The 27,563-nt window shown below is 39.9% G+C and overlaps 1 protein-coding gene across 11 annotated transcripts in view; it reads right to left on the reverse strand.

The window, feature by feature from the left end:
* Positions 1 to 10,050: 10,050 nt before the first annotated feature.
* LOC109399236 (small conductance calcium-activated potassium channel protein) overlaps positions 10,051 to 27,563 on the reverse strand; it is an 807,467-nt gene continuing 789,954 nt past the window's right edge. For 8 of the 11 annotated variants that reach the window (XM_062859436.1, XM_062859434.1, XM_062859433.1 and 5 more), the window contains 4 exons: positions 25,039 to 25,108; positions 24,840 to 24,941; positions 24,603 to 24,775; positions 10,051 to 24,345 (listed from right to left, as the gene is read on the reverse strand). In XM_062859436.1, coding sequence (XP_062715420.1) covers positions 24,099 to 24,345; positions 24,603 to 24,775; positions 24,840 to 24,941; positions 25,039 to 25,108 — 592 coding nt within the window. In that variant the 3' untranslated portion in view covers positions 10,051 to 24,098. The remainder of the gene's footprint in view (positions 24,346 to 24,602; positions 24,776 to 24,839; positions 24,942 to 25,038; positions 25,109 to 27,563) is intronic. The other 3 variants (XM_062859431.1, XM_062859432.1, XM_062859437.1) reach the window with 2 other exon arrangements.

A 27,563-nucleotide genomic window follows, 5' to 3' on the forward strand; every position in this document is an offset into this window, starting at 1 on the left:
GGTGATTTTTGTTACCTTTATCATGGTTGACGAATCAACACTGGAGACCAAAAAGTCCACGATGTCGGCCCAAACTTCAAGATGGTGGCTTAATATTCAAGATGGCAGCCTAAGCTTCAAAGATGGCGTCTGTTTAATAGAAGCTTTTAAACCAAGCAATATGGGTACATTTAATTTGTCCATACATCACAAAAATGGCGACCAGAACATCCAAGATGGCGGTTAAGAATCCAATATGGCGGCTCCAAATTCAAGCAGGTTGCTGTTTCATGGTGTTTTATGCACTAAAACCACACAGAAAAAAATATTCATGTAAAATTCAGCGAGAAATCATGCACATAAAGGGAAAGCTAGAGTTAGTGCATATTTACATGAGATATCATGTAAAATTACGTTACGATCGTGTAAATTTCCGCTAATAGTCGCGTAACCGATTAGAGTCCATGATGGTTTACGCGATGGTTGGCGGAAATTTACACGATGGTGATGTAATTTTACATTATATCTCATGTAAAAGTGCACTAACTCTAGCATTCCCTTTATGTGCATGATTTCTCGCTTAATTTTAATTACATATTTTTTTCTGTGCATGCAACATGGGTATATCCCTTTCGTGACGAACCAGCACAATTGTGCTGTTGAAGGATAATAGTTTTGCGTATTTAATCATCTGTTTAGTCCAGGGGTTCTCAAACTTTATTAGCTTGCGACCCACTTTTGATTTTTATAGAATTTGGCGACCCACCAGCACGTATATTTAAAAATTGTTCTTTTTTTGAAAATTTGGACTGACTGTTTAAATACATAGATTTTATCGCTTTCATAGGCTTTAATTTACTAACGTTACGTAGTTTTCAAAATCAAAATAATATTTTTTTTATATTTGTAAAAGTCTACGTAATGTTGAAGTATCCAAATGTGTAGTTTCGGCAAACCCTTAGTCTAAAGAATTTGAGATAAGTTTTCAGTTATTTAACCAGTCCGTCTCCAAGCACCACTACAGAAAAAGCTTTAGGTATAAGAATATATGGTATATGAATTCTCATATGAATATTAAATATTTATTCTAAACAAAAAATAATAAATAATATACATACTCTTTAAAGATATAGTTGCTTTGTGCTTCTGCAGAAATTTAAAAACAAATTGAAAATGAAAGATCGGGATAAAAATGCTATGAATATTGACAGCGAGTGGATGAACATCAAGCAGCGTTTTTAGAATTATAGTATTGCTGAGTGGTCAGATAAATCCTCTTGAAATGCTTAGTCATATCCTTCATACACACTTTTTATTTATATTTCTATTTAAGAGCGATTCGAAGCAACAGCATCAAAATTAAGGAAATTTTTTAATTCATGATTTTCTATTGAACTGAAACTTTGCACAGTTTTTCAGTTCCATCTAAATCGCGATTTTTCGATATCAAATTTTTATTTTGAATCACGACTAACTTTTCAAAAGGGTGTATGTGAAAATGGTTCAAAAATATTCAAAAATCTGCACAGCCAAAATGGTTCGTTCGATTGCTATGATTTTTTCAGCAAAGTTATATAACTAAATAGTGATTTCTAAGAAAATATACACTGTGAAAAAAAATCTTTTTTAACATGAAAAAATATAATTTTTGCCACAAAAATTCAAATAACTCAAAACCCTATCTTTTTACCAACGTATTTTTAGGAAGGACGGTCCATTGTATTAGCAATCTACCATAAAAAATTGGTGATGGTAAACTAATAAACAAAAATGTTATAACATTTCAAACATTTCACAATTTTCACATTTGGTAAATATTTTTTTCTGTGTAAATTATTTCGGACAGAAATCGTAGTTTGATGCTGATTTTATTGTTCAGCAAGGTTAGATAACTAAATGGTGATTCCTAAGAAAGTATACACTGTGAAAAAAAATCTTTTTTAACATTAAAAAATATCATTTTTCTCACAAAAACTCAAATATCTCAAAACCCTATCTTTTTACCAACGTAATTTTTTTGGGAAAACGGTCTATTGTATTATCAATCTACCATAAAAATTTGGTGATGATAAACTAAAAAACAAAAAAGTTATGGTTATTCAAACATTTTACAATTTTCACATTTAGTAATATTTTTTTTTAGTGTAAATTATTTCGGCCTGAAATCGCAGTTTGATGCTGATTTTATTGTTAATGGCCTTGCATGAGTAAAACAAGCTGTTTTTATTATGTATTATGTATATTATATGTACAGTAATGTTCCGATTTTATCACGCCCTCCGCGCATTAGTCGTTTATTCAGGAATTTGCTATATTCTTCTTCAAGATGCATTCATCATGCATTGAAAGCCTGTTTTGCAACGTTAAAATTATTGAAACAATATACAGTAGACGTTCGATAACTGCAACATGTTAACGTTTCAGTTAGCATTAGCATTAGCATTAAGCGAGTCGCACAAATTCGTAGGTGGTACAGTCCTAGGCCGCTGTTATGAGGGTTGCCTCCTTCCCGTCCGAACCAAAGCACAAAAATGTAGGACTAATCTCTGACTCTTAGACAAGACTGACGCAATCCTCCAATGGTCGAGCACTGTCCTGGCCACGTCCTTGCGACTGCTGAGGAATGGGAAAGGATGGTTAGTTTTGGACACCTATGAAAAATGTAGACAACTCTACGATCTCTCAGTCCTAGGTGTCACGGGATTGTTAGGTTGTTGTTAGTGGAAGGGTAAACTCCAAAGGATACGCTTGGTCAACGTTCAGGCACACCATTGTTAGACTGCTTCGAATCAGTTGTTTGCCCAATTCATCCTGTGTCCTCGTCATCTTGGTTGGATTACTAGCTTCTTCGGTTGGTAATCTGAAATGTAAAATAATATTAACATCGTACGTCAAATAAGTACGATAAATTTACCTGAATCCTGCTGAAATAAAATATTAATTAGTAGTGCACTAAAACAAAATAAACTACAAAATACAAAAAAGTGAATCAAACTTTGATCTTGGAATATTTATAAATACGGTAAATATCAAGATCAAAATTTGATATGGTAGATATTACACCGCAACGCACCATTCTAAGGTGATCTACCCACGTTACGGGGAATGTTTACGTTTCAGTTAGCGAACAAAATTCGATAACTGCAACGTCAGATAGCCGTCAACAACCCATCAATTGACGTTAAATGAACGAAAAATTCATTCGATTGTTCATTTGGGCTAACTTGGCGCACCGTTTTGACGGATAGCGGTGCGATAACTGCAAAATTTTTGCACTTACCGGGCTTGCAGTTAAAAAGCATTGCAGTTAAACCGTTTGCACCGACCGAACGTCTACTGTAGATGTTGAAGAATATTTCAAAGCATTTTTGAAAAGGGGCGTGATTAAATTGTTTAAACAGATGTCCCTGATGGTACGGTGGCATGACTCTCTGCACTTAGCACTTCTGGCAATTTCTCAGTTGTTGTCGTCTTCGAACTTCCTGCGCCCTGCTTTACCGATGATATATAGATGGCTCGTTTGTCAAAGTCTAGACGGCAGGACGTGCAAATGCGTAAATTTGTATTCATTGTGGACATTTGGGCATAACCAGTCTCTTTATGTTTATCTATGGTGCTTTCGGTGAGATTTCGTAACTCTTTTGAACATTTTTTTTCATCAAACGGTCTACAAGAGAGCGTTGAGTTGAAGACCTTTGAGAAAGCGACTGTTCATGTTGTTCGTTAGATTATAATAAACAAAATCACTTATTAGTTTTAACTGACTAGTTTGGTGTTGTTTGCTTGGCTGAAGAAAAAAATTACTATAAAATTTTTATTATCCATAGCGGTAGTATTTTTTTGCATTTTCGTGAGCATTTTCATGGTATGTATACAGACAAACAATCGTAACACTGACGAAATTTCCATTGACCACGCCTTTAACGATCATTTTGAATCTTGGTTGTGGCTTTCATAACCAGAAAAACACCCATCGTTTTTCTTTGCGTTTGACGTTTCACACTAGCGCCTTCTGATGACGATATTGCACAACGCAGTGTTACGTGAAACATTTCCACCAGGTGGTGGTAGTGTGAACTAGGCGATGGATTTTCACGAAAATTGTTGTAGGCGTTTCGTCTGTTTGTCTGTGGTATGTACCTCTCATGCATTTGTTGTTGTTGAAGTTACTCGCATTCTTCTGATCATAAAGTCTGTTCTCTAAGAGGTATTTTTTTTGCAGAACTAGACGTATACGCGTAAACGAAACTTTTATTATACAACTTTTGTCTTAAAAATAAGTTTAATTCCATTTTTCTTATAATCAACAGCTTTTCAACACTATCAAGGGATTTTTTCACCAGTCACGTACAATAAAAAGTATGACACTCTCAATATTTTTGATCACAACACTGGATCGCGTCTAAGTTTCAAATAGATACTATAGTAATTATGAATAATCAAACAAAAATATCATGAAAACAACTTGTTTAATTCAGGCGGTAGCCTTTACAATAAAATCTGCATCAAAATATAATTCTCAAAATAATTTACACAGAAAAAAAATTTTTTTTTGTTACTAAATGTAAAAATTGTGAAATGTTTGCAATGTCATAACTTTTTTGTTTATCAGTTTACCATCACCAAAATTTTATGGTAGATAGCTGATATAATGGGCCATTTCCCCTAAAAAATTGATGTTGGAAAAAGGATAGGGTTTTGAGATATTTGAGTTTTTGTGACAAAGATCATATTTTTTTAAAGTATAAAAAGAAATTTTTTACAGTGTATATTTTCTAAGGAATCATCATTTAGTTATCTAACTTTGCTGAAAAATTCATGACAATCGAACAATCCGTTTTTGCGGTACAGCTCTTAGAATATTTTTGAACTATTTTCGCATACACCCTTTTGAAAAGTTAGTCGTGAGTGAATATGAAGGTTTAATATCGAAAAATGGCGATTTAGATGAAATTGAAAAACTGTGCAAAGTTTCAGATATTTTTGAAATGGTCGCTCAGGATCGACTGACATTACTCCGTGGAATTCCTCTTAAATCATTTTTCAATTGTTCTGATTTCCATCAAAGTGCTGATTATCAACTTTTAGCAAAAATGTACCAAAGGTCGTTAAAGGTAAGGTTTTTTGTCGAAGTTTGGTATTTTTTTTGAATTTTGATACACTAAAACCTCTTTTTATGCATGTTTTTTTTATGCATTTTTAATTTATGCACCTTTTTTATGCCCTGCATAAAAAGAGGGAAAGCTACTCAGAACCAATATTGTGCATCAGCATATTTAATAATGACAGGAACTATTGCAACGGCGACCGGGAGGTGTTTACAGATGAAAGCAAAGGAAGGTTACAGGTTCGTTTTTGGGTGTTTCCGAAGGTCTCGTGTGCGTTACATGGGCTCCGAGTGGGTCTTAAGGGGATTTCGGAGTCATTTCAAGAGTCTCAGAGCATTTTAGGCTGGTTTCAAAGCCGTTATGGAGGCGTTTTTAGGGGTTTTGGTTTAAGAGGATTTTTTTTAGACATTTCAAGATGTTTCAGATCATTTTTGTCGTGATTCAGAGGCGTTACGGAGGAGTTTTCGGGGTGTTCGGAGCCTCTCAGATGCGTTACATAGGGTCCGAGGGGGTTAAAGGGGGATTTTGGAGGCATTTCAAGGCGTTTCAGAGCATTTTCGGCGGGATGCAGAGGCGTTACGGAAGCGTTACGGAGGAGTTTTCGGGGTGTTCGGAGCCTCTCAGATGCGTTACATAGGGTCCGAGGGGGTTTAAGGGGGATTTCGGAGGCATTTCAAAATGTTTCAGAGCATTTTCGGCGTGATTAAGAGGCGTTACGGAAGCGTTACGGAGGAGTTTTTGGGGTGTTCGGAGCCTCTCAGGTGCGTTACATGGGGTCCGAAGGGGTTTAAGGGGGATTTTGGAGGCATTTCAAGGCGTTTCAGAGCATTTTCGGCGGGATGCAGAGGCGTTACGGAGGAGTTTTCGGGGTGTTCGGAGCCTCTCAGGTGCGTTACATAGGGTCCGAGGGGGTTTAAGGGGGATTTCGGAGGCATTTCAAAATGTTTCAGAGCATTTTCGGCGTGATTAAGAGGCGTTACGGAAGCGTTACGGAGGAGTTTTTGGGGTGTTCGGAGCCTCTCAGGTGCGTTACATGGGGTCCGAGGGGGTTTAAGGGGGATTTCGGAGGCATTTCAAGACGTTTCAGAGCATTTTCGGCGGGATGCAGAGGCGTTACTTATGCGTTACGGAGGAGTTTTCGGGGTGTTCGGAGCTTCTCAGGTGCGTTACATGGGGTCCAAGTTAAGGATTTCCAAGGATTTCGGAAGCATTTCAAAATGTTTCAGGCAATTTTCGGCGTGATTCAGAGGCGTTATGGAAGCGTTACGGAAGAGTTTTCGGAGTGTTCGGAGCCTCTCAGGTGCGTTACATGGGGTCCAAGGAGGTTTAAGGGGGATTTTGGAGGCATTTCAAGACGTTTGAGAGCATTTTCGGCGGGATGCAGAGGCGTTACGGAAGTGTTACGAGGAGTTTTTGTGGGGTTCGGAGCCTCTCAGATGCGTTACATGGGGTCCGCGGGGGTTTAAAATGGATTTTGGAGGCATTTCAAGACATTTCAGAGCATTTTCGGGGGATTGAGAGGCGTTACGGTAGCGTTACGGAGAAGTTCTCAGGGGTTTCGAAGCCTCTCAGGTGCGTTACATGGGGTCCCCAGGGGGTTCAAGGGGGATTTTTGTGGCATTTCAGGAAGTGTCAGAGCAGACTCTGAAATATCTTAAATCGCCCCTCAAACCCCATGCAACGCCCTCTAAAGTCTCCTGAGATCCCTTGAATTGCCCCTAAAGCCCCTTGGAACGCCCCCGAAACCCACTTAATACTATTGAAATACCCCAGAATTCTCCGTAATTCCATGGAAACACCAAAAAATCTTGACAGAACACCCTTGTAAGGCTCTTCAAATCCCCCGAAACAACCCCTTAAAACGCCCCTGAAGCCCCTTGGAACCCCCTTTTTGGGCTCTCTGGGAACATTCTGGAAACCCCCTTAGCCCCACCTCATCTGCCCAGAAGCAAGATCTGTTCTCGGAAACTAGATTTTCTAATTAAAGCCCAAACTTAATTTATGCATAAATTTCCCTCTTTTTATGCCTTTTTTAATTTATGCACATTTTTAATTTATGCAGTCCCAGCCATGTGCATAAAAAGAGGTTCCAGTGTATTTCTAATTTCTAGCTGAAAATACAAACTTAAAGCAACAATTTAGTTTCAGTTTTTCAGAACAAAAGTAAGAGCTAAAATTTCACCCAAATCTTGAATCATCTGATTGAAAAGTCATAGCTCTAGAATCAATTTCAGAACGCAGACAGTAGTTTCAATATTCAGTATGCTCCAGACTAAGACTTATAATATAAAATTTTGAATAAATTAAGAAAAATCTAAATTTCTAGAAATATCACTGCCGATTTTCCTAGGGAAAATTTTTTAATTAGAAAATGATTAGCTGACATAAGTCAATAAGACATATATTCGCCCAAACTTTCGCGACCCACCAAAAATCAGCCCGCGACCCACCAGTGGGTCGCGACCCATAGTTTGAGAAACGCTGGTTTAGTCTTTATTTTATGTGATGTAAGCTGTTTCAATTTTGCAGCCATTACTTATACTTGTATGTGTGCAAACAAACTTTTGTTTACGTTGCCTGTAAGATTTACCTCAACAAGTTAAACAAAAAGTGGTCAAAAACCGTAAAACTTGGAAAAGTTTAAGCTGTCGCATATTTTTTTTATTTCCGATTTATCTAAGTAGTTAAAGCTGGAAATCGAAAGATAAAGAGTAGTTCTTTCAAATAAGGAAAACTAATTGTGGTTATTGGTTGGGAAATCTAAGAGTTCTGGAGAGCCGAAGTTCAGCCATTTGTATGGAGATTTCACTTTTTTGCGCTCCGTCCCGAAAGGGATATTTGGAATGAGGAAGATGTATTTACTTATTTGCCGGTCAGACTAAGGCCTGAGTGTCCTCTGCTGTACGTAGGAGTCGGCTCCATTCAACTCGGTCCATGGGTATGTGTTTCCATTTCCGCACACTGCGAAGGGTCCGCGAATCGTCCTCCACTTGAGGAAGATGTGTGGGGTCCAAAAATGGCGACCAGAATATCCGAGGATGGCGGTCAAAAATCCAAGATGGCGGCACCATATTTAAGATGGTGGCTTTTTATTGGAGTTTTAGGCTCCAAAACCATTAAATATTGGTGTATTTTGTATAAGGCAGATGCGTGGAGTCCAAAAATGGCGACTATATATAAGAAGGTTGAAGGATTCGTCATTGACATAATCGTCATAATTGAAAAGTAGAAAGCAGTTATCTCGTTCACGGCTTAAATTTCCGCAATGAAAATGTATTCACTGTATTACGGACGCAGATAGGATTACAGTAAATACATATTTAATACAAACATTCAAGTTTTGAGCGAGAAAACTGCTTTAGAATTTTCGATGTTGACGGTTATGTTAATGATGAATCCTTCAACCTTAAGGCGTGAACATAAAAAGCCAGATGTACACTCCCGTTCAAAAGTTTGGGGTCACCCCCTCAAAAACATGTAATTTTTTTAGGCCCATATCTCCGCCAATTTGCGTCCGATTTCAAAACCCTAGGTTTCATTCAAAAGATAATAAGTCAAAGAAACTTTGAACATGATTTGAAAGAAACTTTTTCAAAAAATTGTGTATGTAAACTTAACCCAAAGTTGCCAAATTTTCTAAAAAATGAATATAAACTTACGGCAGTGTCGCTGGAAGTTGGGTCGACCAAATTTTAAGATGAGAGCGGTAATATGACCCATTTTCTATTAGCTTTCAACTGCTTTTTACAGAACTTAGCTAAAAAATCTAGAAAAAAAAGTTATTAAGTAAATTAATCCTTGATGTCATCGACCAAAAGTTTGGGGTCACCCCTCAAAATGATGTATCGGCCAAAAGTTCGGGGTCACTTTCGTAAAACATAGAAAAGTGATTTGGTGGTATCTTCGTCATCTGTAGTTCAATTTTAATTATTTTTGGCTCATTTCAAAGATAATTAACTAAATTTACGTTTGATGTCTTTAACTTAACGTATTTAACGATTTTTGTATATAAAAATGTTATGTAAAGTTAGCACATTTTACCACGCTTCAAAAAATGAGGCAACTTTACGTTAAGTTTTAGTATGTATATTTCAACAAATATGTGTGGTTCAATGTCTATGCAGTAAGTATCATTCATTTTGTTTCAAATAAGCCAAGAAGAATTAAAATTGAATGAAAGATGACAAAGATATCAACAAATCACTTTTCCATGTTTTACGATAGTGACCTCAAACTTTTGGCCGATACATCATATTGAGGGGTGACCCCAAACTTTTGGTCGATGACATCAAGGATTAATTTACTTAATAACTTTTTTTTCTAGATTTTTTAGCTAAGTTCTGTAAAAAGCAGTTGAAAGCTAATAGAAAATGGGTCATATTACCGCTCTCATCTTAAAATTTGGTCGACCCAACTTCCAGCGACACTGCCGTAAGTTTATATTCATTTTTTAGAAAATTTGGCAACTTTGGGTTAAGTTTACATACAATTTTTTTGAAAAAGTTTCTTTTAAATCATGTTCAAAGTTTCTTTGACTTATTATCTTTTGAATGAAACCTAGGGTTTTGAAATCGGACGCAAATTGGCGGAGATATGGGCCTACAAAAATGACATGTTTTTGAGGGGGTGACCCCAAACTTTTGAACGGGAGTGTATGTCATGGGTTTTTGTTAAAGGTATGAAAGTGCGAAATTCATCAACATATTTTGTTGAAATGGGTCTTCGAAGGCACCGCTAGGTGGATTAATTAAGGTTTTGTAGTTAAGTTTTTGGTAAACCGCGTCCATAGCTCCTTTAACTCCTGAATATGCAGAAAGGTGGGTTTAGAAAAGTACACATTTTGTTTTCGTTCTACATGAGAAGGTGACCCCAAACTTTTCATCTGGAGACTGTGTAAATGAATACCGTCCGGAAACGTGCTTTTGATGTAGGATTTTTTCTTTCATAGCCAGTACTCACCAACGAATTTCAATACTTTTTTTATTTAAAACTATATAACAGTATATACAATAGGCTTTTCATTCTACTTTTATGCATATAAAGTCAATTGAATAAACTAAATAATAACGTTACGGACTAAACTAAAGTTCGATAAGTACATGGGTTGTTTGTATTTGTCATGTAGACGTTTTTGTTGGTTTTTGTCATGTAGACGTTTGTTTTGTTTTGCCTAGTGTGGGAGTATATTTACAGTTGGCTGTGACATGTTCTGTCCGTATTACATTTATATTACCTCTAGTTTGCTATAGTATGTCAATCTGTCTTTATTGTTTCGCTATAATTTTGTTATTACTCTCCGTATGCTTTTTTCTTCTTCGCTGCACTGTTTTTTTTTTTGTGATGCTAGAGCTGGATTTGTTTTCTCATAGTGATGATAAGAATTAAATGAACAGTTTGTAGTTATTCAATGCCATATGGAACCTAATCGTTTCGATATACTTGGATATAAAATTGTGGATTTTTCGTTTCATAACATTCGTAAGAAATTGGTCATTTGTTGATTTCCTTCCATTTATTGTGAATGCTCGTTTTCATTGTTTGTTGGTAGTCAGCCACATTTTACTTCTTCTGATTATGTCTTAATATTAATCTTAAGAAGGTTCTTTGTTTTGTTTACAACAATGGATTGAACTGGTTTGAGAATATGATTTCATTATATTTAAAGTTTTTTTTCGCAAGTTATTTCTAAATAAATGGAATAGATGCTTAGTGGGAAAAACGGGGGTCGACTATATTTCTAGTTGGAGGTTCATAAAAAACAGCTAAACGGAGCGTTTGTTTTAAAAACTACTTCGTATTTTTAATCTTCTCGTTGATTTTAGAATCGTGATTTTATCGAAAGTGTAAACGAGTTCTTCACATGATTAATTTTGTATAACAAACGTCCGAACTGATACCTACTAGTCACTTCTTTACTCAGTTTAGGTGTAACGATGTAATTTTCCATTTCTTAAAAATATCAGCCGTATCAGAAATTGTTTATTTAATATCCAATTCAACTTGATCCATATATAAATAAGTTAAAATTTTGTATATGTGTTTTTAAAATTTGAGAAATGTTTAACGTACTGATGAAAGTTTAACTTTCATCGTAATATATCATTCAGAATAATTTGTTTCCATTATGTTTACTGTCTAGTTCAAAGGTTTAAGGCTACTTTTATCGAATTTGTTGGGAAACATAATGGCACCCGAAATTACTACACTACGTCGATTTTGAGTTCAGGCGTTCAAATGATATAGTCTCATGTAGAACGTAAATTGGAAAATGCTTGAGTTAACCTTAGTCTCTCCTGGGATAATTGAAAACAGGAACAAACATAATTCAATAAATTCACGCTTTTCCGGTCAATTTCTGAATGTTCCCATGGCATTTGGGCTACATCAGTCAACAGATATGTCAGTAACTTAAATGCGGGTCTTTGTTATTCGTTGAGCTGTCACATTCAAACATTATCTGAAACCATAACTGAAGCAAGAGTAGTTCTGTCTCTCTTCCATTATAGTAGTGATTTATTTAATCGGTTAATCGTTTCCTAATTACTCTTAGTGCAGAACTGCCGGGGGTTGTTGAATATGGCTGTTAGAAGAGGGAAGAGATTTTGCACCGGATGGTTTATTTGCGGAGTCGTTGAAGAATGGCATCTGTGTTATACATGTTTCCGAATAATACCGGCTATGATAGGTTTTGTGCTTTTTTTTACTTAATTTTCCGCTTATGTACCCCTAAGTTGTCTACATTTATAAACTTAAACTAATCAATATCTCATCTTTTATTTCAGGAACGACCTAGTTTTTCCTTCCGAATGGACTGAGCGATGAAGCAGTTGATTATGGGAGAATTTAAAAAAATGAAGTGCGGGAGTAGTACATACGCTTGTGTTAAATGTGATAGTTTTCCCAACTATAAAATTCAACGCAAACGTTAGCTATGTATTCCAAGCTTAAGAGTACGTAGATTTGAATCCTAAAAATTAAGGCATGTTTGAACTGTCACTGGGCCATACTGATTGCAATTATTTAATTCCGCTTTGATGATTTGTCTTTAATTTTCTATTTGCATTTGGAGTAGCTAAATGATCTTAGATCAATTTTAAACCCTCGTTACAGTTCTTCGTTACTGGATAAAAACTGTGAACTTTGAATCAAATTATGACGGAATCTCGAAATATTTTTCGGTGATAATACTTTTAACGAACACAGAGCTGCGAACGAGATTTCCTGGCTCTTGAAAATATATGGTGGCTCCATGGAGGAGTTATTCGTAGGGAAAATTGCTCTACAAGGGAAATGCTTTCAAGGAAGCTTGCCTGTGCACATCGTTCAATAAAGTAAGTTTGCAAGAAGTTGAAAATAACCTCTGAAGATAGCAACAATTATTTTTAGGAAGTTGTTGCCTTTTTACAAATCAATGTTAAATCAAAGAAACTGATGGAGAAGGAAAACCCAATCTATAAGTTATCACAATCGCTGACCAGAGAGTAATGAGCATTCAAACTGGTGCCACCTGCATGCTATCTGCATGCTAGTCTACGATCCACCGGAGATTTGCTTCTGGAGTATTGAACCTAGATACAGCTCGGTGGACTGTAAATAACAAGAGTAAGCTGTACAATATTATGCTCAGTTGGTGATACGGATGTGCAGGCCATAACGCGCAAGCCTACACAAACCCTCGCAAGTGCTATTTTTTCCTAGGAAATCTACAAACAGTTAGCACCCGAGGGGAGAACTAAGGTGCCGGACTTTCAAGAGAGCGTCACTTACAAGTTATAGTGCAGGCAACGCGACTATGGAGACTAGGCCAAGACCAATATATTTCAACAACGAGTCATTTAGGGAGGTGCTCCGCCGTGAGTGAAATATACTTGGTCTAAGCAGTGGCTAGTCGGTAGCGGTGCTCTCTCGTGCATGCGATTCGACCTCCGGCGTATTACTGGACTCAAGCTATTGAGAACCTGCACCGCAACGGGCTAGACACGGGCGAGGACCGGGACAAACGACGAGTGTCGCTCACGGCTGCCCTACCCACGCTCAAAACTGGGATAAGAGTGAGCAAACGGCTTGGTATAAAAGCCTCTGTCAGAGTGGAAATAGAAACAAACCCGTGGGGTGATACCTACAGGACCATGATGGCCGAGGCAGATGTAATGGCTCCCACTAAGCAGTCTCCGGAGATGAAGGAGAGGATTATCGAGGGGCTCTTCCAATAGCATGTTCCGAGTTCTTTGCCTCCTTTCATAGGACCGCTGGGGACTTTTTTTATCTGTATTAACGAGATTTTTAGCCCAAGGCTAGTTCATCTCGGGACCCACGCTTTACTTCCCTTCCGCAGGAAGAACTCACATTTTGCTAGTTTGTCGGGAGTGGGATTCGATCCCAGGTCCTCGGCGTGATAATCACGTGCTTTAACCATCACACCAGGTCCGCTCCACCGCTGGGGACTGGAGCTTTAACATAGATAAGGCTTGGATGGAGTTCCGAACCTGGCTTGAAAGTATGTTCATGTCTGCTATGCATAAATGTCTGGACGAGCAATACCCGTCGGTACATATACCAATATGCTTGCTCGACACAGCGGAGAAGGTGCTTGAGAGGATCATCCTCAACAGGCTGTTGAGGTACACCGGGGGTGTTGATGGTCTCTCGAGTAACTAACCTCGTCCCTACCATGAGCTCGTCCACGGTATACATTATTTAGAAGGTGGTATATTCCCGAAAACTGACAGTTTTTTGATGACGTAATTCAAATTGTACAAAGACGTGAACAAAGCGATCTAGTGCTTCACATCAATTTAATCCTTATACGAATGATAAGAATGACGTCATATGTTTACGACCAAAATTGATGTTTACATAGCTACATAGCCTTTCTTGTCTTTTTGCATGCCGTGATTTCGTCGATTGCGATGACGGCCAGCAATTGTATCATAACGGCTCCAGAGGCACGTTATCTTGCCTCACTTCATCGACGAGCCGGACGGGAACAAATAAGACATCGTTGTGCAGTTCTTTGCACAAAATGCCTCATATTGGGCTTCAATAAGGCCGATGATTTTCTTTGGAACACATCTGTGATGGTCGAAGGTTTTTTCGTAATAAATGGACATCAGGTCGAGAAACTTTTGAAATTCATGTAAGAGCCATATAGAGGAGAAGTGTCAACTAGTTAACCAATCATTCAGTTGCAGTCTCACAAAACCATTTGAATCATCGCTCAGTGCCATGGGATTAGTTTCCTCAGTTACGTTATTTAAAGCAATTTTACCAAGACTCTTATTCGATTCTTCATTTATTTATAGAAATGATGATTTCGTTCTTCTATAAAACTGTTATCTTTTTACAATTAGGGTATCTTCCCTTTAGTTCCAGCATACAGTATGTACCTTGGCTGGACCTGCTGCCACTATTCGGTTCGTTTCTGTGTTACTCTTGTCATGTTCTGTATGTGTGTGAGAGTGGGCTATGATTTGGAAACCAGTGTTTTCTTTGCTATACAGGGTTACCTTGCAGCTCTGGATTTTCATCCTATAAAATACGTTGAGGTATAATAAAAAAAATCTAATAAAACTTGTGTCAAGGGTTGTGCTACATTCGTTACCCGAAACTAAAATACAGCTTGTTATCTCTGTAGTTTATCTATTCGCGTCTCGGTGTCAATCTTGCGACAGGGAGAGGCAGTCAGCATAACAATTTGGTTCGAATACGCTATCAAAGTTGCTCACTAGACTAACTGCTATGTTTCTCAATTGTATCTCGGAAAATGTTAACCTTATGTTTTATCGTTTGCCTAAAATTCTGAATATGTACTACCTTTCTTCTTCTTCTTCATCTCTTACGGAGAGTGTGACGTTTCAGCAACTGAAATCTATGTTGGTCCGCTTTTTTCAGTGCGGATTTTATTCGAATTCGTCCTTTGGAACGTTTTTTTTTTTTCTCTGTCCGCTCTAAATGGACTCTTAGCCTACTCAGCTTGCACAGCCTGCTATGGTTATCGTAAAATTCTACTCGGAGAAACTCTCCCGTTTTCAGTAGGTTAGGAGATATAGACTCGGGTATGATAGCAGGGACAGTGGAATGAAAGGAACCCAAACTTAGTTTGTTTGTTGTAGATTGAAGAATACGTGAGCTCAGTAGCTCGTAGGTGGGATTGGAAGGTGAATTTACCTTTTGTTGAAAGAAGTTTTAGAGACTGTTCGAGGATTTACAAGGCACTTAAATGAGATAATTTACACACAGATTTCGATACGATTTTGTACGGTGTTTAAAAGTTCAAAAATTAACATCTTTGAAGTCATAACATTTGATCCGTACGTGTTAGGTAGCCGTGAAGACAATTGTTCATTTAATGTTCGACCCATGTACTATGGAGGAGCTGTCTAAATCATTTCTGAAGCAATTTGTCTAATAATTCTACAAAACTTTTCGTGTTGATATTCTTCACGCAATTAAAAATGTACTAGTTAATATCACATTACATGTGGTGTATTTTTGGACTAAACTATCTTTATATTTTTTACAATTTGAATCGCTAATGTTTGGATCGATGCTTTTGATTCGGGATCAAGAAAATCAGTAATGGTTTGGTTTAGTATATGGTTAACCATGTTCCCTATTCAATATAGTATAAACACTCTGAGACAGATCAACATGAATTTCAAGGAAACTGTTAGGTTGAATCTATTCGTTATTTGTTGAAAGATAGAGGGAGTTGTCTGAAGAGGAGAAGCAGCAACGATTGAATAAGCTGCTTCAAATCCAGTAAGTTTATCTTCATGATGAAGATAAAAAGGTTTGTTTTCATTTCAGTCTTATCTCAGCTAAGATTTAGACACTTTTTCATGAGAATGTCTTGCTCAATCGCACAGATTTTGTTCCTAAACATCGTGTTCATCAAAGGCGCAGATCTTTGCAATTTGAAGTTTACACTTTCTTTCTTATTTCGATCTGGTGGGAGATTACTTTTTAGATTTGTCATTGAATACTCTCTATACAGCAAAGGATCCAAAAATCGATTAAAAACACAATACCTTTACGTGTGAAACACATGAGCTTACAGTGTTGCCTAAGCCTCTGATTTTTTAACCTTTTTCCTGATAGATTTTATTTATGCATAAATCCATGATTTTTTTTATTCGCTTTTTAGGGGTTTACATCGAAGTAACTAGCTAAACAAATAATTTAGACATTGTTCAAAAAAACTCTTAAAGCAAAGAAACCATAACGGATGTTTAAGAACGCTATACGATTGGACACGACAGCAATGTGAACCAGTTGGAAGTTCGTGTTTGAATGGCGATTCGGTGTTCGACAATCAGATTTTCTCTACAATCCGGTGTTGTTTTTCTATTAAACCTAGGCATTTGCGTATGTTATATGTTCATTTCCGTGTTATACCTACTACTGTCTTTTGGAAACTTTTTGAAAGTTTTTTCGTTACTTTTTATTATAAAATATTAACCTATGTTTGCTACTTAAAGTATCTACTGAGAAAAATGATAATGAATTGAATTTCCTACATAATTTCGAAGATTAATACCCCTATGTCCTTAAACGTATCAATTTAAATTCGTCAGTACTAAACTAAGAGATAATAGGCTCACAAACTAATGAACTACTTTTGAAATCTTACATTCTTTCGCCTTATAATCATCATCCTACTTACACATAACGTAACCTCAGAGAGATCCAAGCGGATGCTCATTACGAAGATCGATTTGCCACCCGTTCTCCTAGTTGTGATGGATTGCACTATTTATGATTTACAGCTGGTTGCTCCCCCTCCCTCCCATTCTGTGTGGCTTGTTGTGGCTGTTATCGAATTTTATTATAATTTATCTTTAATTAATTACTAATCGCTACATAGTCTTTTTTTCAACCGTTGCAATGCGCATACCACCCGTCGTCCATTCACGCTCCACGCTTACGGTTGCACTAGCTAGCATCATCATCATCATCATCTTTCACATGGGTGTAATTAGCATTCGTTATCATTCTCGTCATCAACACCTGCATCGTCATTGGTAGGTATTATTATCATTATCGTCACCAGTACACTATATCATTGCATTGTTTCGTTTCGGAGCTTCGCCAAAAGGGTTGTTCCATGGCAATTGGTGGAATGGTTCGAAGTGATTTTGCTTTTAAGATAAATTTGTATGGTTTTGAGTTATGGAAAAGGCATTGTACAAATATAAGCAATCAGGCCGCTTTGTTCTTAAAGCTTTCATATACGAAATGTCAAAATGGTATGATTTTCTCGAAATCCGGTGAATCTGCTTTGCAGACGTCATTAACAAATATTAACAAAAAATCGGACCGATAATGTGTCGAAAATGAAATATGTACCTACATGGTATTAAGCAGAACCGATCATATCAGGGCAGGAAACCACTGACGCGATAGATGGGTTCACATACCTTTGACTGATTCATGTTTGACTTTTGGAAGTAGACCGGGACGGGGATGCTTCGGACAGGCTTTCGCCCAGCTCTATCCAACTTAACGTCCAGGAGGCAGCCAATGTTCCTAAGTAAGAGGATACTGGACAACAACCATTCCAAGATTTTGACAATTTCTTACATCGTGAATCACTGTCATCGGGGATGGCTGACCTCGCGCTTCGATAAGCCGGCATTTGTATAGCGATTGCTTTAGGAGGGTAACACCGTCACCGATGATCTAGCCGGAACCCTAAGCCGTGCATGTGATGCCGCACTGCCAAGGCAATCCTCACCCAGAAATGGACGCAAACCGGTATACTGGTGGTGTCCAGAAATCGCAGAGCTCCGCCTATCCTGCCTAAGAGCTAGAAAGAGGATCCAAAGAGCTCGCACCAATGAGGGTAGAATGGAGCGAAGTGAGGCCTATAGGGCGGCTAAAATGGCACTGAACAAAAAGATTAAGGCGCGTAAGCGGGCCCGCTTCATGGCCAAAACGAAGGGCGTGTCAGCCAACACCTTTAGAACGCTCCCCGAGATACTGCAGAACATCGTGGAAACGTTGTTCCCGCGCCACGATACAATACGATGGACCCCCGTCGCCTATGGCCAAACCGGCCAAAGCGAGATCACCCAGGTGACGAACGACGAACTCATTACAATAGCGGGTTCGAACGGTATCCCGACAGTAGCCATCAAGACGACCATCGAGGCCAGCCCTGACATGTTCAGAATGGATATGCAGATGTGCCTAGATAGAGGCAAACTTTAGGAGAGGTGAAAAATGCAAAGATTGGTTCTACTGCCCAAACCCGGGAAGTCAACTGGCAACTCGTTAACAAACCTATCTGGCTTCTGGACACCGCCGTGAAACTGTTGGAAAGCATCATTCTGGCGAGGCTGGTGGTCTATACCGAGAAACCAGATTACCCTTACCACTCGGATAACCAGATTGGCTTCCGGAAGGGTCGATCGACAGTGGACGCTATTAGGGCTGTGACCAAAACGGCCGAGATGGCTCCCCAAACAAAGCAAACGGGAATAAGCTATTGCGCGGTCGTCACACTGCGGCGCGCTGGATGTAAAGAATGCGCTCAACAGCGGCAGCTGAGCCGCCATCGAATGCGTTATACATCATCTAGGAGTATCAGTTAGCCTATGCCGAATACTGGAGAACTACTTCCAGGATAGAAGTTCTAATCTATGACACCGAGAAAGGCGAGAGGAGCTACAACATCACCGCGAAGGTACCTCAGGGCTCCATCCTGTGCCCGGTACTATGGAGCGCGGCATATGAAGGCGTATTGAGCGCGGCATATGAAGGCGTATTTACTTCTACACGGCGTAAAGCTGGTAGGCTTTGCCTCGTGGTATATGGCGAGTCGAGCTTATGTGCCTGAGGGTCGTCATCGTATACCGCATGGTCTGAAAAGGACGCGGAATGTGTGCTAGCGGGCGTGATGCCCATAGCACTAGTGGTGGCAGAGGACGAATAGTGCTTCGAGCGACGTCGCAATCCGAGCGTATTCCAGGTGACTCACTTCTCGAATAATCCGGATGGTCGAGTGGATTGTTCAGTTCACCCTTCGTCCGAACCCGATATTTCCCTCTCCGGTCCTGCTGTAGCTGATGTTGATTGTCTGGGTGACAATCCTGCTGGTTCAGGTAAACTTAATGAATGTATATGTCGCGCCGAAGCCAGGATGGATGCTGCTCTCCCTAATAGACGATCGGTTTTGCAGCCCACATCCCCTATCACACGATACGTAGTTCGCCCCCCGTCGGAGCCCGATGGATCTTTTCCCGGACCAACTGACGATTATCTGGTGGACAATCCTGCTTGTTCAGTTCGCCGCCCGTCCGAGCCCGATGGATTTCTTCCCGGACCTACTGTAGCTGATGAAGATTGTCTGGTGGACAATCCTGCTTGTTCAGGTAAACTTAATGAACGTATATGTCGCGCCGAAGCCAGGATGGATGCTGCTCTCCCTAATAGACGATCGGTTTTACAGCCTACATCCTCCATCACACGATACGTAGTTCAACCCCCGTCCGAGCCCGATGGCTGCCTTTCCGGCCCTGCTGTAGCGAACGTAGATTGTCTAGTGGACAACCCTAACGGCGAAATAGATACCCAGCACAAGTTATCCTTCTACTATCAGAATGTTCGTGGACTTCGCACAAAGATAGACAACTTTTTTCTTGCAGTATCGGCATGCTGTTATGACGTTATAGTGCTTACTGAGACGTGGCTCAACGATCAAATTCTGTCCCCTCAGCTTTTCGGGAGCTCCTACACCGTATTCAGAAACGATAGAAATCGTCGTAACAGCCGTAAGTCACGTGGTGGCGGCGTGCTTATCGCTGTATCAACAAGAATAAGCAGTAGCATCGATCCTTCTTCTGTGCATTATTCTTTGGAGCAAATATGGGTGAGACTAAATTTGTCTGGCCTTCGAATCAGCATCGGAGTTATATACCTTCCCCCCGACCGGAAGACCGACCTAACAAGCATTAATAACCATGTTGAGTCACTGGAGTCTGTTTTTTCCAATTTGAGAGAAAACGATCTCGCTTACCTGTTTGGCGACTACAACCAGTCAGATTTAATCTGGAACACAACGTCCCGGGCATGCCCAACTGTGGATGCCATGCGATCTACTATGTCTATTGCATGCAGCAGCCTTCTTGACGGATTTAACCTTCACGGATTGACACAAATCAATCACGTTTACAATCAGAATCGACGACTCTTAGATTTAGTTCTCGTGAACGATGCTGCCATCGGAAACTGTTCACTTTATGAGGCACATGATCCTCTTTGCGCTCTGGATGAAAATCATCCTGCTCTGGAGCTTCACGCATATCTACCCAGGCTCCTAGAGTTTGACGATATCTCGCATCAACCCGAGTTTGACTTTCACAGAGCTGATTTTGACGGACTGAGCGAACAACTTCTTCGATGTGATTGGCGAGTTCTGTTTGCGACAGATAACATCGATGATGCAGTAGATAGTTACACACGAATGATCGAAACCATATTGCCTGATTATGTTCCCTTGCGCAGACCAGCTTCAAAACCTCCGTGGGGTAATTTTCGCCTGAAAAACTTGAAACGTAAAAGGTCAAAGGCCCTTCGATATTACTGTAGATCTCGCTGTGTAGTGACCAAACAGACCCTAACAAGAGCAAGCAACGAATATCGTCTGTATAATAGGTTTCTCTATAAACGTTACACAAGGCGACTGCAAAGTAACTTAAGCAGAAACCCAAAACAATTTTGGAATTTTGTAAAATCAAAACGCAACGAGACAGGCTTGCCCACAGAAATGTTCCTGGGATCATCGTATGCGTCTTCTGCTTCGGAAAAATGCAATCTCTTCGCTAGTCTCTTCCAGGGGGCATTCAACGACAAAACAGCTACTGATTCTCAGATCGAAATCGCATGTAGAGATACTCCCCTTAATGTGTGTGAGCTTTCAGTCAAAAACATAACTAGCCAGCAAGTTGCTTCTGCGATCAACAAAATGAAATACTCCACTGCCGCTAGCCCCGATGGCATTCCAGCTTGTGTACTGAAAAGATGCTGCAATGCTTTAAGCCCCGTATTAGCCTCGCTCTTCAACATGTCTCTTCAGCAATGTCGGTTTCCGTCTAACTGGAAGCTCTCCATTATGTTTCCCGTGTATAAGAAAGGAGATAAAAGGTGTATTGAGAACTACCGCGGAATCACATCATTATGTGCCAGCTCGAAAGTTTTCGAAATCGTCGTCAAAGATATGCTGTTTTCTGCATGTAAATATTACATATGTACCTGCCAGCACGGATTCTATCCTAATAGATCTGTAGCGACGAATCTTGTCAATTTCGCTTCACACTGTATACGGACGACGGAAGATGGTCATCAAACTGATGTGATATATACTGATTTTAAATCTGCGTTCGATCGAGTGGACCACAGCATACTGTTGAAGCGGCTAGAGCTTCTTGGCATGTCTTTAGACTCTATTTCTTGGTTGAGATCGTATTTGTCGAACCGGAAACTTTGTGTGGTGATTGGCTCGGAAACTTCAACTATATTTACTAATTTATCTGGCGTACCACAAGGAAGCAATCTCGGGTCGCTGCTGTTTTCACTTTTCATCAATGATCTGTCTCGTCTGTTACCTCCTGGATGTAAGCTTTTCTTTGCCGACGATTTAAAACACTATATGACCATCAGAAGTTTACATGATTGTCTAAGGTTACAGCATTTAGTCAACACCTTTGTTAACTGGAGCTCTATCAACATGCTTACCTTGAGCATTAAGAAATGCAATGTGATATCTTTTCATCGAAAACTCAAGCCGATAATCTACGATTACACCATAGATAATTTGAAATTAGAGCGCGTTAATCACGTACGCGATTTGGGTGTTATATTGGACCCAGGCTTCACCTTTCGGATCCACTTTGAAGATGTGATTTCGAAAGCGAATCGACAACTGGGGTTCATATTTAAAATCTGTGACGAGTTCAAGGATCCGGTGTGCCTACGTTCACTGTATTGCACCCTTGTGAGATCATTGCTGGAGTCTAATGTTGTCGTTTGGTGCCCATATCAGACAATTTGGATCAACAGAATGGAGGCAGTTCAAAGAAAATTTGTAAGACGTGCTCTGCGTTCCTTGCCTTGGCGTGATCCTGTAAACCTGTCACCGTACGAGCAGCGGTGCCGCCTTCTTGGTATTGATACCCTGGCCAGCCGGAGGTTTGCTCAACGAGCCGGATTTGCTGCGAAAATTCTGCTGGGAGAAATCGATTCAACTGAGATTTTATCGCGACTGAACATCTACGCACCCGAACGGACTCTACGACAGCGTAACTTCCTGACGACCGAAGGCAGCAACACAGTTTATGGCCAACATAGTCCGATTAGTGCCGTAACAACTGCATTCAATGAAGTATTCGATTTGTTCGACTTCAATCTGTCTGCTCAGGCATTCCAGCGAAAGGTTCAGCAGCGGAGGCATCGTGAGCTGTGATAGCATTATTCGACATTGGATGCAGCGAATTTGAATACAGGCGAGAATCTGTCCAAATATGTTAACGTAAAAAGCTTATCTACATACATGTTTTTTTTTATTTTCAGTAACTGCTTGAGTGACCTGTTGTTTGTAATGTTTTAATAGTATGAAATTGTTTGTATTATAATGTAGATCCTTGTAAGTCAATCTCTGTAATGTTTGTCGAAAAGATGCCTTTTATGCCTTTTGGAGACTGGCAATCACTTTTCATGGCCAACTCCAGGAGGCTTTTCCCCACCACCTTCATTAAGACATGAGTCAGATGAAGCGAATAAAGAATAAATAATAAATAAATAAAGGCACGAGACGGATCGCCAGCACATTGTTTACATATGTTGAAGTGACAGAGGGAATGAGATTCCTCCAGCAAGGGTAGATGGACACACAGGGTCATACCGAGCGTGTCTAAATGGACGAGCAGGCCCCATGGCGAGGTGAACTTTCACTTGACACAATTCCTGTCCGGTTATTAGTGCTTAAGGCAGTATTTGCACAGATTCGGACACCCAGGCTCTTCCGCATTTCCGGAATGTGCAGACTGCGACGAGACCGCGGAGCATGTGCTTTTTGAATGCCCACGATTCGTGGAGATTTGCGGTAGAAATATCACTCTTGACAACATTGCTATAATGTGTATGGAGCGGCCGAGTGGGATTCCGTTTCTTCCACGGTATCTCGACAGAGAACCGTTGGCTTTAACACTTGAACGACAGAGAAAATTGTGGGCCGAACAACAGCAAGTTGAGTTGGCCCCCCTCCCCATCTAGGAGCTTGAGTCCAACGGGTATAGCCTAAGTACTAGCCAGGACCTAAGTACTAGCCAGGACCAAAAGAGGTTGTCGTGAGTCGAAACCCACATAATCCGAGGACCCACTTCTCTGGAATTTAATCAGCAGATTTCCTCTTTCTGTAAAAAAAAAAACACCGTGAATAAAGTATGTATATCCTAAGAAAAATCGAATGTGAATTGAAGTCTCCAAATATTAAAGCAAATGTTGAAACTTAATACTCATGAATGAATTAATAAACAATGATGATTAAGATTGATTTCAAGTTATAAAATGTCAGCTTAATAAATACAAAACCATGTGTTTATCAAAATATTAAAAATGTCAACCACTTCCCTTCCATTCCATTAATTTCCATGGAACAACTCCGTTGCCCACCCCTGGTATACCTAACAGATCGCATGCACTTTCGGTCACCCCTCTCACATGACCCGCACGGGTGCCCATAATTCCCTGCATTTCTTCCCGTTTTTTTCACCCTTCTAGCCTAATACTTTCCCGATCGGGGAGTCAGTTGGCCACAGGTCAGTATGTGGTGCGGAGGGGTACCGCTAGAGACTAGAAACGCGTTGCCCGTTCCCGCTGTTTGGTGAATTTGCTACTACTACTGGTCGGGGTGGGGGTGTTCGGGTTGGAGTTGTGGTGCTGGTGGTTGTTGCCGTGGGAGTTGTTGGAGAATGAAATCAGGGAGATAGAGTTTGAGCTACTGGTTTCGATTCAGCTAGTTCCCCTATAGGTAAGCGTTTGCGTGTCCCCGGTCGCCGAGGACTGGTTGCTGGCCGATTGGTACCCACTCGGGTAGGTGATCGAATTCGACAGGGTCGATGGAGCCGTCGTCGCCGGTGCGGGAGTGAGAGTTTCCGGGACCAGGTGTGGCGTTCTACTGGAGATTGGCGGGAGTATTGGACTTGCGGGCCAGGGATAGGCCGGCGTCGACGACGATGGGACACTCCTAAAAGAGAAACTGGTTTACGAAATATGATGAGAACTAAACACCGAACATCAACTCGGAAGCAGGCGGGAAGGTGACGTACACGTGTCGTTTGAGTTGGTTTTGTAGTTTTTTTAGGTTTGGTTTGGTTTTTGGTACATTAGCATTATTGTAAGGGAATACATTTTGTTTGTTTCGATCGGGTTGATTTGGTATTTTGTTAGATGTGGTCAATATGCGGATGCAGCTTCTACGAGAATAGGAAATTATTGCGGCATGCTTCACGGTACCTGGAATGCGGCAGCATCATCGGCGAACCGAGAGGAGGTGCTGGCGTTGGCAATCCGGACGATGACCCGGTTACTGCCGCATCAGGGTGGAGGAAATTCCTTCTTTGATCTATGCGCTCTTGATGTTGGGTTAGACAACGGCTCAGTACTTCCGGAAGATTTTCGATTTGTGTCTAAAACAGGAAGGAATGGTAATTAAGCTGATTATGGTAAGCCTTTTGCAACAATCAACCATACTTGAATGGATTGCAACTTATCCTCTAGACTAGTTATGCGCTCTTCCAGTGAGTCTTGCCTTGTAGACATATCCGAAACGATTTCGTAGACAGTGTTTTGTGTCTGAGAACATTACATTAGTGAGTGTTGGAAATATCAATTAATGTAGTTATTAGTTATAAGTTATCGATTATAATAATAAGCAAATGCAATCTCTCACCTTTGCCATATCTGTTATCGTGTTGGCGTTGTCCATTAGTTTTCGTTGGTCCATTTTCACCTTTCGTAACCTGAAAAAAATATCATAATTAATATTTTGTTGCATTGATTTCTTCATTGATTGGATAATATAATAACATAAATAAAACAAATCACCTCTCTCCTAAATTTGACTCTTTAAATCCGATATAAAAATTTCTAACATACCAGCAACACTTATGTAGTCGGAAAGGCTATAGCGTGCTTGCTATGTTCATCCTTAGCAATTCTTCTAACAAAATGTCTAGTTTTTTCTTGTAAAATTTCGTATTTTTGAGTTGTCAAATTTTATGAAATTTTCAGGACAAACGTTTACAATGTTTACAGGAAGCGCAGTAGGCGTTGCCGCGTGCAGACGTGTTTAGAGCTGCTCGTCACAAATCCTTTCGCGTCCGCTTGTTCGTTTTTTTCTTCGCGATTATGCCGACGGTTTGGCCGGTGCTACGCCATCCGTATCCGCGTGTGAAAGAGTTTTTATGTTGTGTGGTGAATTGTACAGTGATTCGTGGTTTTGTGAAGAATTGTGAATAATTGTGAAGAATTATGAAGAAATATTATCAAAATTAATTCCATGTTGCTGAAGCTTTTGACCGACAAATCGTGATATGATTGGTAGCGCTACGCCATCCGGAGGCGTTTTATTGTCTTGTGTGTGATTGCATGTCGCTGCTAGCAGGTCGGATAACGCACGCGGTGCCGGAATTCCTATCGGGAGTGTCGTAATGTTAGCCTATTCCACGTTTTGCCAACCGACAGCTTTTCATGTTTGGAATGTTTGTTCTGTTTTTTTTCGGGTTTTTCTACGGCTTAGGCTAATACACCACGCCATCAGTGTTCAGAGAGTTCTAGAATCAAATATTGTAGCCTCATGCCCATAATTTTGAGAGAGATAAAGTGACGCACGCAGAACTCGATGTACACAGCGCAACGAGTAACTTTCACGCAGCGACCGAACAGACAAAAGAATTTTCACGCAGATTTGTGTAACACTGAATCAACACAAAAAATGTGCTGATCCGGTGTTACACAAATCTGCGTGAAAATTCTTTTGTCTTTTCGGTCGCTGCGTGAAAGTTACTCGTGTGCTGTGTTGTTTCATTTAAGGGTGCGTGTGTTCTAATGATGACGGATTGCGTGCGCGAAGGTGGTGGTGAGACGAGGAGTGACCTGACTGTGCGAGAGGAGGTGTAAGCCTGACTGCGGCGTGGATACGTTACCATGGTGATGGCAGCGCTACCTTGGATGGTTTTCGGTGAGATTGTTCTGATCATTGATTGTACAACAAATTGAACTAAATACGTGCCAGTTTCGAAGACTATCTTTGAATCAGGAAGTGTGTTTGCAGTATCATTATCCATTTGATAACGGTAATGCACACATGCGGGGCTTATTGTAAGTGAAAGTGACTTCTGAATGGACGTGTCTCTCCAGCCATTCTGAAATGGGTCTCTGAATCTGCAATAGAGCTATCACCTTCTAACTCCCGGACTAAAGCCGTTTGCAGTAGCATCAAAATGGTATTGCAGAAATCTTTTTTCCATAATATCACTGCCGGACAGTGGGGGTTAGTTGGATCACACACACACACACACACACACAAACGTTTACAATGTTTACAACGACATCAGGTAATAGACTCCGTTGGGAGTTTTTGTCATAAGCTGATAGAGAAGGGAAGAGACATCTGTTCTCCGTGTTAGAAGTGTCTATGGCGGCTGATTACACAAGTTTACAAAATAAAACGAAAGTCGTGAACTTCTGTCAACGACCAAAATTTTTGAAGCACAATTTAGTGGTGATTTCGAAACCGACCTTCAAAAAATTTTAAGTAGAACAGTTTTTAAGTTTTAGCTCAATATCGAGTTTTGCAACTTTTCAAAATATGTAATTTACTAAAATCTAAAAATATTGCGTTTTCTTCAACCAATTTTAAATCTTTTTCCATAAATTGAAAGCTGAATACAATACCATTCGATCATCTGAATACAGGTTTTGCGTCAGATTGATGAAATTTAAGATATTGGCGAGTTTTAGGGACAATCTTCTTAAGTTTTAGCAAAATTCCCAAATTTTTTTGAAGAAATGTATTTTTTTCAATAAGAAAAATCAGAGGGGTGTGTACAAGACACAACCGCATGACGTAAACTACGTAAAACATTTTGTTATGAACGACAAAGGACTACTATGCAATTTCTTTGGATCAATAATAGAATTTGTAGTGGCTAATGGTTTGGAAATCGTTAATTTTAACAATGTAAATTCTACAAGGTTCTGGTGGATTCTGGGGATTTGTGTTGGAAATATTTATTACAAAGTTTGAAGCATAAGCAAAGCCTGAAGAAATTCCTTTATAACTATACACTGTACACGCAAGAAGGAAGCGTACTCGCCAGATTCGGTGACACGGCCAGGTGATAAGACTGTTGCATTTAGTTTAGGAGTAGGTTGCAAAATCAGGCGGTTTTGACACTTATGTGACCACCAGCG

This window comes from Aedes albopictus, chromosome 3 (assembly GCF_035046485.1).
Source record: "Aedes albopictus strain Foshan chromosome 3, AalbF5, whole genome shotgun sequence".
Lineage (NCBI taxonomy): Eukaryota > Metazoa > Arthropoda > Insecta > Diptera > Culicidae > Aedes > Aedes albopictus.